This window comes from Thermobia domestica, chromosome 9 (genome assembly GCF_964235325.1).
Source record: "Thermobia domestica chromosome 9, izTheDome1.hap1.1, whole genome shotgun sequence".
Taxonomy (NCBI): Eukaryota; Metazoa; Arthropoda; class Insecta; order Zygentoma; family Lepismatidae; genus Thermobia; species Thermobia domestica.
The window spans coordinates 70,060,882-70,073,431 of NC_137462.1; the positions used below are offsets into that span (position 1 = coordinate 70,060,882).

General features: G+C 37.0%; 1 protein-coding gene across 1 annotated transcript in view; it reads left to right on the top strand.

Annotated features, from left to right (window-relative positions):
* Positions 1–975: 975 nt before the first annotated feature.
* Positions 976–12,550, top strand: part of LOC145694725 (double-stranded RNA-specific editase 1-like) — a 31,484-nt gene continuing 19,909 nt past the window's right edge. The window contains exons 1-2 of the mRNA XM_081771277.1: positions 976–1,186; positions 9,398–9,528. Coding sequence (XP_081627403.1) covers positions 1,159–1,186; positions 9,398–9,528 — 159 coding nt within the window. The 5' untranslated portion in view covers positions 976–1,158. The remainder of the gene's footprint in view (positions 1,187–9,397; positions 9,529–12,550) is intronic.

Here is a 12,550-nt window from a genome sequence, read left to right on the forward strand (position 1 = left end):
CCTTTCTTTCTGTCATTATTGGACATAATTGTGCTTATTACATCAATTTAATTTAAAATAGATTAAAACAAGCTGATTTGATTCAAATATTAACGAATTATACTGCCCGTTTCATTGTTGTAGTCAACTGAATTAATGCTTGAGAATATGATTTCACAGAACTACTTAACCACTGGACCGAATTTAATACGGATTTCACATCTCTCACTTGTCGATCATCACTAGCACCAACACTGCACCTAGACGCGTCAAAAAGTCAATATTCCCTTATTTCTAGAAGGGTTCTTGCAGAGAGACGCTATTCAACCCGCACTAGTTTACAACAATTACAACAACATTTGTTTTTATAATTATGGAGATTTATAGTACATTCCATAACAATTTGCTTCAACGTAACGTAAAATTTGGAATTTAGTTTATGATAATCGGCATAGGAATTAAAATGACGTATTGCATTTTTATTTTGCGTAGGTGTAAATAGGATATTGCGAGAGTGGCACGGAATATGGTCCTTATTGAAATTTACTTTGCACGATCCAGGGTTATTCACCAACGGTTTGTGAACGCAACGCAAAATTAGCGTTTTTATCTTTCTACTAAAAAGATAGCAATTATATTTGATTTTTACATGTAACACGTTAAATTACACTCCGCAATTTTCTCGAAAACTAGCTATACTCGTATACATACCTAGTGAAGGATTATAATTCATCAGTGTAGAATATAGCGTAGGTGATCTACTTTTAAATCTTCTTTCTCTACAGTCTAAAGAATTTCAGAAAGAAAGTAATTAATTGCTTTAGGTTGTTTTAATAGATATAGGATCAATCAATCCATAATCATAAAACGACTTTGCAATTTTTAAATCGTTGTCCTCAAATAATGAAATTGATCGAAAATGTACGACGTTAGATAAAGCGTCTTAAGTTAGATACATTCTCAATGCGGCAATACGATTGAAGTCATCCTCCACGGACAAGTTCTCTGCTAGTGTGTGGAGGATCGATAACTGCAACTGTTACGTGTTGGCGATTCTGTATTATCAAGTATTATATAAATTTGAGCTATTTAGATATAGTTCATAGTATTTTTCTAGTCATACAGAACTAACCTTTAAGTGAGAATACTTTGCAGAGCGAAAGATCAGAAAAAAGCCAAATGCCGTACCAAACTCGACCTAGGCAAGGTAAGTACTAATAATGCCGGTAGTACATTGACACCACGTTTTATGACATTTGTTTGTATAATTTCGTTATCTTTTCCTACCAAAAAATTTCAAAGTGGTAGGTGTTTAGTTTCCGCACGCCACATTTCGGAAAGTTTGTAGGTAAAATTCAATACTTTGCATGTAAATACATCCAAGGACAAAATTCTGCCTCCGAATAAATACAAAGTGAATACAGTGGTATTCGAGATTTACAACTACAGGTTTACTAGTGTAAAATCCCTACAGCTCCTTTACGATGGATGAAATAAGTAAATGCAAATAAGAGATGCGTGCAGATTCACTATACGGATCCATACAAAAGTGCATGGAAGACCTTTGTCTTAACTTTACATCCTGTACGTTCAGAAGTCTCTTCTGAGCTGTGTACGTGTATTGTACGCTTTATTCACCTTAAAAGGTCTGCGAAACTTATGCTAGTTGGCTATTATACACCACAAATGCTATCTTGGGCATTTATTCCGAAGTTGGGCGTCCGCTTTCGACATTTTTCGCTGTTACCTCCTTTCCATACTTTTTGCAATTTATTAGGTTCATTAATCCGTGTTGTTCACAAACTTTTAAAAGACTTTGCTCATTATCAGCGTATTGCTTCACAAATGTTAAAACTGTTAGTTCATTGCCCTTGTACATTCGCCATGTTATCATAAATGCTCGTTTCTTTCCCAGTCCCACAATGCAACTGTTCGGTTACCTTGCGCCAAGTAGTTCCCTCTGCTCGCCGTATAGTCCCATGTTTATAACTACTTATATATAACAAATAAACATATTTTTCGACACTCTTATATATTATCAAGCACACAAACGATCTAATTATCCATATCCTTCCTATAAGTTAAAAAAAAAAATAGTTGGAAACGGACGCCCAACATTGGAACTTAACAGTTGAGCGCCCTATCTTGAAACAGTTGAGCGAGCGAGGGTGTTATTGCTTGTTGTTCCTTACCTTTACCATAATTTACAGAAAAACGGTGGCCACTAAAAAGCACGAGTGCTACCTCCATAAAATACAGCCAGGAGGTTTAGAAGCCCCCATGCTAGGTTGTTTCCTAAACTTTATGTCGGTGTTATCTAGCAGCAGGGGCGGGTTGAGCCGCAGCGAGAAGGTGCGTTCGTAAATTAATTTCAATATGTTGTGCTTCACTGTAATTACTTATGTCCACACTCTTGTTCCTTCACAAAAGCTGTTTCACATTGTATTTTACCGGTAACTTTTCTACTTGGTAGAATCGTCTGGTCGAGTGAACCAACCCATCGTTTTAACTTCATTCGGTTATGCGTGTACCTACCGTCGCTGACGCTCCTGCTTCCTTCGGATACACCTCTGAACCGGCTTCGCCCTGCCCTAGTTTGGCATTCTTGCTTTTTACTTGCCACCTAGCACGAGTTGGTTTGTAGTTTTTATGCCATACGTTGGGACGCTGTATTACGTACATCGTAAGTTTCCAAAAGTTTCTTCTGGTGGTCACTAAATCAGTGTAACAAAACGTTCTACAAAATGTATAAAGTGTTAATTTCTATTGTGACTGTGTTTTTTTCTTAGAGGATTGTATGGTAATGGGATATTTTTATTTCTGTCTTATTACTTTAGGTATATGTATAGTTCTTGCTATAAAGGAGATTCGCATTTATAATAATTTGCACATAACTTCTCCAGTTTTCGATTTCTTATTGCAAGAATTTTACTGTCTACTTTTTCAGATAGTTTTCTCTTCATACTGCATTCTGTACATAATTTACCTCACCTTTCGTATAACTAGATGCACAACTTTCGAGACATCATTATATTCCACCGCCACTAATAATAGGCTAAATGAACTGAATTCATTGCCCGGTGTATTTTGGAAATGCTTCGTTGCAAGTATACTTAACCCGTTCTTACTGTAGGCCAATTTCCATGATTTTTTTGGGTTAAGTTTAGAGTTAACCCTCCGCTTTTTATAAAAATCAGGAAAATTTACAGGAGAAATGAGGTAAGAAATGATAATTTGAAGTTTTTATTTGATGTTTAGCAATGTAAGTTCGGCAGGAGAGTTATGTTTAATACGAGAAAAGATATGTGAAAGTTAGTACTATTTGCCGGATGCGGTAGCATTGCGGAAGGTTTCAGCAGCATGATAGTTGTAAAATATGGCGAACGGGTGTAACGGATGCGCGAAAATAATGAAGAAAACCTTTTAAATTTTTGTGAAACACACGGGGTACTGAAATTAAGTGAAATATAACAATGTTTAATACTTTAAGCACTGTTTTTTGTATGTTGCAAAGTCCAAGGGCAACTGCAGACTGGAGGGGCAACTCTAAACTTAAGCCATTTTTTTTTCCCTTCGAGACTAAAAGTAACTTGGAATAACTACTAGAATTTCAACCCCAAATTTTGTTGCCTCCTTATGATCGAGGTTCTCTTACGATGCCGGTCATTTTTGTGAATTGCTGCAGTTCGTAGCAAAGGAAGTTGCTTTGCAACGTCAAGCTTGCTACTTGACCTTGCAAATTAGGCAAATTAGTTACGTTACGGATTGTTCTCGATTAAGTGTAATGTTGTCTGTTGTTCTAGTGACTAGTGCTTCTGCATTTTGTGTAGTGTCCCGGCGAAAAAAGGTACGTTTCTAGAAGGGTATAGGTATCGAGATCCATTCGGGAGAACTAAGCAGTGATTCAACAGGTGAGTAATCGGGTTGGTGTGTCGAGCAATCTTTATTCGCAGTTACTGTACAGAAGGTAAAAGTACACGCACGCAGGAAACCTTTTGTTGCCGGGATAATTGGGAGTATATTTTGTGATGTTTGTATATAGTAATTGATTTCTCTTATGTTCTGAACGGGTACCTTAGAATACCCGTTGGACACTGCACAGCGCGAGATATCAGAAAAGGGGTGGTAGGCTGCTGCACACCTTTGATATATATATTTGTAGTTTTCTGATTATTTCCTTTAGTTCGCAAACTTCTGAAAATAAAGTAATACAACTTGAAGGCAACTAGTAAGTTCCATTACTTCCCAATTTATGGCGGGTGTCTGAGGCTTACCTTATTCAGATACCTGCGTCACTATCATTGCCGGATATAGTATACATGAAACTGCATCAGTTCCCGAAGGAGCAGGACGCTCATACTTTTAGGGCTTATTCATTGAGTATGTACGAACTTACAAAGCGGGTATTAAAGAGACTTCTATTTACTTATCGACTGATACGAATATAAAATAACGTACTTTGTATATGCATGTGTAGTGCCCTTTGTACTTTATCTATGATTGTGTGTGTGTGTGTGGGGGGGGGATTTACCGCATATCGCATGTCTTGTGCACATGGATACTTACTATAGAAAATTTAGGGTATTTCATGTAGAAGTGGTTATAGAACACAGAAGAAACGCAGATCAGGGGGTTCTCATGTATACTATTACCTCATTGGCAATTAAGACAGGAAAATAATTTTTAGCTCTAAATTTTTCGTATAATTGCAGAGTTTTCTGATAATTATTTTCATCAGTACGATGAATTGAGTGGTATCTTCGAAAGATCTGTAGTTCTCGGAAAATCCCATGATTGTATGCACGTCCCTACATAGTGGCATTTAGGATCTCCCTAAATCTGTTGACAGCTTGCGTACGCGCGTTTGGCGTCGGAGACCCGGGTTCGATTCCCGGCTAGAGCTCATGTAGTTCGGATTCCGTTATTCAGTAGGTCTAAGTCGCATAGCCTCGCTGCTGCACGAGACGTCAAAATCAACTCAACTCATTGACGGCTTCGGAGCTGGTATTGTGACTTACAGTAAACCGTTATCAACCTGATTTATGCGTACACCCCCCGTCGCTGATGCGCTTGCTCCCTGCGGACGAAACCGTCACTATTGCTCGGGCCCTCCTCCTGAATTCCTGCTTGACTCAACCTTTGCTTTTTTTAGTGGCAACCTAGCACAAGCTGGTTTCTTGGTAAGTCAATGTGCAGAACATTAATAGAAACAGATACAATAAATAGCAATACGAGCAGTTACACTGTTAATTTTAAGAAAATTGGTCACAACCTTCCTAATCCTGAGCTAACCCGACCCGACCCTACTTACTCATGCGTAAGGTGATTTATTTAAACCAAGACTAAGAACTGATAGATTAAAGTTGACCGGTTGATAACACAAGTTTATATTTGTTTCAAAACTGGCCGCCTGCACTTATTCGCTGGTCGGGATACACATGAAAGAAGAAAAACAAAAAACCACAGGTCCTAGAATATGTAAATTTTCTGGTACAAAATTTAAAATATTAGTAGGTATGAAAGTACAAAATTTAAATAGATCCATATCCCCGCTATTAGTGAAAAACGTGATGCCAGCTTTCCTTTGCCTCTTAGTAATGTAGCTGTTCACAGGTCCATATGATAGTAAAGTGGAACTTCCTTCAGACAGCATGGGAAATACGAAATACCCATTAACCTGAAATGTCTAGGGCTTCTGCAATATCACTTCACTGTGATTAATGTATGTCTTCCACGTTGGAAACTAGTCCCGATCTTTTTCATATTATGTTACTGCCTTCGTACCGTTGGTAATCAAGTTTTTAATTTACTCGGTTCAAAATTTATTGAAACGTGTTAAGAGATGTAAATAACTGCAGATGCTGTTTACAGATCCATATAATTGTTACTGTAACGATATGTGGACTATAATAACGTACTCAACATGAAACTAGTTCAGGAAAGTGTGGGTCATGTGGAGACCTTTTCAAAAGTTCCTCAGAGTATTTATCTTGGTTTTTAAGTGAAGAGAACGTTTAAGATTGACATACTTGCAATAATAATGAATTATAACTGGTGGATTTCAGATTACCTGTTAAGACCAGAGCAGGTTTTCTTCCGCAACGCTCATGCACGTAGTCTGATAATTGAAGAGTCGGTGTAGAAAACAATGCAAGTTCCGCCTTGAAATTGTTTCGCTTATTTTTATTTTTTTTAAATAAGTTTATGCCTTAGATGTTCATACTTGGTTATATGCTAGGTTGTAGTTCTAATCACTAGTTTTTTTTACTTGGGCACGATTTACTATCTTTTCTCTCCACTGTTACAGAAACTTTTGTTTGGCGCTTACATGGTTTTCTGTCACCAGTCTTCAATTCTGAAATTGAGTTCTTTCCATCCGAATTTACTTTCGTATGTGAAAGTAAATTCACGTAAAACTAGAGTCGCTTTCAGTACATAAATAATAATTAAGGTAATGATGGGTCTTTCATTATTGAACACGCTTTTGAATGCTCGTTCAAAGTAATTGCCCGAACTTAAACATCAAATTAAATTCCTCGCTCGTACGACTATTATGGTACGCCCCACAGCACAACACACGACTCCGGCACCGAAATTTCCAATAACAATGCTATCAGGATTTCTCTACCCTCTTTTTGCGCGGCATGTTAACTTTTTTAGAGTAAAACATCGCCCGGGGGATTTCCTCCCGTGTTGAAATTGTCAAGTTTTCTATCAGGGATTAATTGGAAGTTCAAATAGTTTCATTTCTGGTCTGCAACTATTTGTATCTACGGCCTACAAAGGAAGTGTGTATTAGTCAAACGCAACTCGAAAGACGTAGTCTGCTAATATTGCGCAGGAACGAGCTATAATTTGTCCAGTATTGTCAGTGAGGATGCGTAATAATAATAATAATAAAAAATTTGACATGTGGCGAGTAAGAATAAATGTGCATTTGTATGACAGTTGTTTCGAACGAACTACATTTAACTTTCCTATCTCCAAGTCGTTAATCCTTTTAAATTCTCGCCTTTTTAGGCGTTTTTCTTGAGTCTCAGATAATCAGCAATAGCGTCATCCCTATTTATCCTAGGATCATGGTTTATACCTAGTTTTTCTCAGAATGGAACAGCCTTTCAAACGGTATCACTTACATGTCCCTGTAATATGCCAGAAGAGAATTATTTGAGGGGAAAATCGGGATTTTTTTTACCAAAAAAAAAAAACTTCTTCAAAGTTTGGGGCCCCTTGAGGCTCTACCGGGTTTGCGCACAAACCTCCAAAAATTTGGAAAAATACTACGTAGTGTACTAATTACTTGTAACAAATTCGAATTTCCTGTCTTGAATAGTAAGGGCGGGAAAATTTTTTACCCATGTTGAGAGAGCATCAAAAAAACGCCCAAAAATTTTTTTAACATGCACTTTACAAATTTTAAAAGATTTCTGACATGCCCCTAATAATCGTAAAATTATGGGTCATACGCAGTTTTGTTCAGAATGGAGTAGCCTTTCAGATGGTATCACCCGCATCACTCGGATATCCCTAAGGAGGGAAAAATTGAGGAAAATAGGGATTTTTGTTGAAAAATCCCTTTTTTCGGTTTGGAGCTCTCTGACGCGGCCCTGGGTAAACAGAGATCCAGAAATCACTTTCAAAAATACTACGTAGTGTACTAATTGCTTGTGCCAAATACCAATCTCGTATCTTCAACACTAAGGACGGGAAAAATATTTTCCTCTTCTGGCAATATTCCCAGAATACCCTATATAAATTTCAAAAATTTCTTCACACGTCCCGAATTATCGTAGGATCACGATTCATACACCATTCTCTTCAGAATAGAGCAGGGTTCCAGATTGTATTACCCTCATGTCCCTCGGACGTCCCTAAGGAGAGAAAAATTTTGTAAATAGGGATTTTTGCTGAAAAATCCCTTTTTTCACGTTTTGGGGCCCTCTGGTGCGGCCCTGGGTAAACATAGAGATCTGGAAATCACTTTCAAAAATACTACTAGTGTACTAATTACTTGTGGCAAATACCAATCTCCTATCTTCAATACTAAGGGCGGGAAAAATATTTTCCTCTATTGCGAATATTTCCCAAGGATACTATACAAACTTCGAAAATTTCCTGACACGTCCCTATTTATCGTAGGATGGTGATTCATACGTCGTTCTCTTCAGAATCGAGTACGCTTTCAGAAAGTACTACTGAAATGTCCCTGTCGTGTAGCCGAGCGGAGCAAGAATCACGAAAGTGGGATTTTTTGTCAAAAATATCCCTTTTTTACCCTTTTGTCCCTCTGAACCCCTCTTCAAGTATGTTGACGAAGAGATCCGGAAAAAATCTCATAAAACTAATTGGTCAGCTGATTGATTAAGGAAAAATGTTAGGATTCTAGGATTAAAGAGAAGCTCAACAGAAAATGTTGAAGTTAGACCTCAGTAAAAAAAAAAAAAAAGTAAAATGACGTCATACCCCCTATGTTCTGACGCTCGAAAGCGTATAGACCCTTCCAAGGCTTTCTTGAATGCCTCCTCTGTTGGAAAATAAAAATAACCGGAACTAAATAGCATTCTTAGTTCTCTTTTAATCGAATCTTTAAGACACTACAATATCGGTCGAAAACGACCGAAAAAACTTAAAAGGGTTAAAGTAGTTCCATGAATACTTTACTATTTTCTTCTAAAACTGCTAGACATAACTAATAATATGGTATTAGTTTTCATTCACGACTACAGGACATTACTAAAATTTTACTTATGCATTGCAGATTTCAGAAAGTTGAGTTTTAGCATAGCGACAAATTCAGCAAATGTTTTCAAGACAGATTTAAAATTATTGTTGGTAGCGAGGTTTGTGAGTAGCTAAAAAACATTGCCTTCTGAACATCGATGCGAGCGAATTGGACGAAAAGTTTGTTGCCGTTACTTGGCGGCTTAGTTTTCCCCTTCTGCAATGGCGAAGAATTGGGAGGACTTTGATTGCCTATCATCTTACGTGGAATAAATTGTAGTGCGAAGAATTAATTCTTAAGTGTGATTCCATGTACTATTTTCTGTATGGTAAGGAAATATTTTGTTCTGTTGAGATTCGCAGGGAGTTGTCTAACTATACACAAAATTCATCGGATGTGTATGTTGGTAGATTTTAGTTTCGAATATTACGTAGTTGATTTGGTACTTCTGTTGCAATTCGGTGGAAGTTGTTTCCCAATATCTTGATTGAATAATGAAAATAGTTTACGAGAGTAGTGTGAATGTCCTATTCGATCAGCGGAGAGGCGAAAGTTTGTTTTATTAATGGAGTGTGTTTGGATTAATTTTGATCTGTTTTATTTCTTTTCTTTTCTAACACTTCCACGAGTTGTGGGAAGAAAAGTAACTCTCCAGTACGCTATCTTAAGTATTTTTTTTTTTTTCTTTCTTCTCAGGAGCAGGAATGGGTAGAGGCCAGCCACAGACACAAATTTTGTACCATCAGCAAGGTGGCAGACAGCAACAACAGCCACAAGGAATGAGGCAGAGCCAGGGACCACCTATGAACCAAAACTACCCTCCACAGGTAATACAAGGATATCAGTATAATAATTCTGAGCTTAAAATTCTTACTACAAAATTTAATTTTATGAATATTGTTTCTTGGAATGAAATCTGTTACTTCGCAAAGGTAGTTTTTAAAGTACTTTTGGCTCTTCAACGTAGCTTACAAGGGACATCTTTGTATTTAGTAATAAATGACGTAAAGGTTGGGTTGTTCGGAAATATTAATCTACTTTACTCTCCCTTTGCTTAAAGATCAGAATCGTTAAACTGAAAGATTATTTAGTTTGCTATTTGTCATGTAATAGGGCGCATATGCGTAATACTAGGAGGTATATTGGTCGAGATGTTCACTTTTAAAATAGCTGGTTTCAAGTAGAGTGCAAAGGGAGTTCTAAATTCTACGTGCCGTTTGGTTTCTACATGAGAACCTAATGTTGGAAATTTAGATAAGTAAGCAATAAAAATGTATAGTGATCGCCTTTTTCAATTCATCAGTCTTATTTCGCGTGCTGAAGCAGCCATCGAACATGAAGTGATTGACATTTGTTCATTATGTCGTAGGACACTTTCTATAATAAAGGTCTTAACAAGTTGGGTTTTAAGGTGTGAATTTTGAACTTTTTCCCGTTAAATTTGGTAGAAATGTTTCTGCACAATGAAAATAACTTTCGGAGTTGAACCCAATATAAATATCGGCACTCAGCTAAAAGTAAGTTTATACAAATTTCTAGGCAGCTGTTTTCAATCAAGTTAAGAACATACAAGTATGTCCTTTGTTAGAATTGGGAATGGAAAAGAAAAAGAGCACACACTTTTCCCGTTTTAGGGTGCAAATTAGCAGACAACTAATTTAAAGTTGCGGTAGAGATTGATGTGATTTGATTAGCGTGCCCTTGTGCAGTTAGCATAAGTATAGTTAGAAAAAAAGACTAGTCTTGTAGAAAAAGTTGCTAGATTTGTGTGGGCTACTCTAAAATCTCAACGGAAGCATAGTGTACCGCATTGCCGGATGATGTAAAATCTTTGAAAAAGGATCTTAATAGAAGCTTAATTTGCTTCGTCGACCTGTCAGTTATTGATGAGTAAGTCGGAATAATCACTGAAGAGTTCATCTGCGACTATTGTCGCGGAAGTTTCTCGTGGATATAGATCAGGATATTTTGTATGACAAATTGGACTTCTGCAAAGGTAGGATGGGATAACCAATAAATTTGGACGATTAAAAAGGCCAGGGAAGATCATTCTTGTGACATTGGTATTGCTTACGCGTGACATGGTTTTGTGAAAGTTAGACGGACGATGAGTTCTGGGCGTTCCTCTGAACACTTCAAATAGTACGGAAACATTTGACTGTTTTCGGGAAAGTCACAGATGTGTTTCAGTCTTGAAAGTATACTGGAACATGGGAAAGTTATGCCCTTTGTGAAAAACGGTCAGGCTCCAAATATCACTGGTATTCTACAATGTTTGTTCCAAAGTAGCAATTTGTCTTCAGAGCACTCCATAGCCCGGTCTCACTTTACGTATGAGTTTGGTTCCCTGAAACTATTCATGGAAAGTATACTGTTCCGTAAAGATGAAGTTTCATTCCATCCTACACAGAAAACATGTGTGAACACAATACGAAAACTAGCCATAGCGGGAAGAAATATCTGGAGTGTTTGTTGAAAAACGGGAAACGTGCTTTGGTTTGGCTATCTATAAAACTTACTGTACGTTACTTTTTTTTCTATGACCTAATTTATAGGAAATAAACAAATGTACATGTGAATTACTCGAAATGACTAGTTGGAAAATGTGTGCATGTTAGGTATTTCTCTCATGGAATAAGTTTATGAATGACGAGGAGCGACCTATAAGGTTTTGTCTTGAAAGCATATTACTGCTGATATAGGAGGGGAGCAGTGGCCTATTTTGATCACATCTTAGTCCGTCTAGTTTATAAGTATTTTTAAAAAAAATGGACTTAGAGAAAGTATTTTATGGTAAAAATCACTTCATTTAGTATATCATTAAACATTTTAAGACTTTAGGTTCTCATATTAGTACTTAATAGAGAAGCTAAATGCGCGTATGTTTAACATATCTTAAATCGAAGAATTCACCAGTTTACACAATGGAGAAATGGCTACGTGGATATTATTCTATGTAAAATCGAAGTTTGTAAATATTAATAGGTGCTACGAATTTTAAGGTCTTACCATTATTTCAAGAAGCACTGCTTACACTTAGTGATATTTTTGGCCACTTAAGATTAGCACTAGTCGCTACATGTGAAAGGAAATGATTTGCAACATTCGTGAAGACGGCATAAATTTAAGTGGAATGAGAAGCCACCGCTTCAAAGCCGTAATTGAATTACAAATACTTGGCTATAGCCCAAGTTAGGTGAAGAAAGCAATGGAACTGATTTAATAGACGAAACTTAGTTAAGCAAGCATAGTAAATAAGTTATCAGCAAGTTATCAGATTTTTCAGTTTATTTCGTGCTGATCTGATTTATCCTGCTGTATGCACATGTAGCGACATACAATATAATACTAAGAGCTGCAGAAAAAGATTTTGTTATATTTTCAGCTGTATGTTAATAAGAGTTCATCGCAGCTAGAGAAAAACTGATGGCTTTCTGCTCCACCAGGATGGAGATAGCATGCATAGTGCTGAGGAGTTGTGCTCTGGCAACTGTCTGGTGCTGTGTCATGCCTGAACAGCAAGAGCAGTTGTGTGAAGAGTTTTCTTCACGGTTGTTAAAATAGTCGGGGAGGGCATGCGCTGTTGTAAACAGGGCTGATGAGCAGAATAGATGACAAACCATGCCGATTTAAATTTTCTCCAAGTTTCTTTAAATTGATGTGAATTGTTTAGTTGCTTTTACAGGATTCCAGATGGTAATTGCGGACTATGGATGAATACATGGCAGTTTTTCATAGTAAATTAAATTGAAAACATTGCGAAGAATTTTTTCCAGTCAAGAAGATAATTGATGGCTTCAGTTCATCATTTATATTAGTAGAGATAGTGAGTTGATACCACATACTATT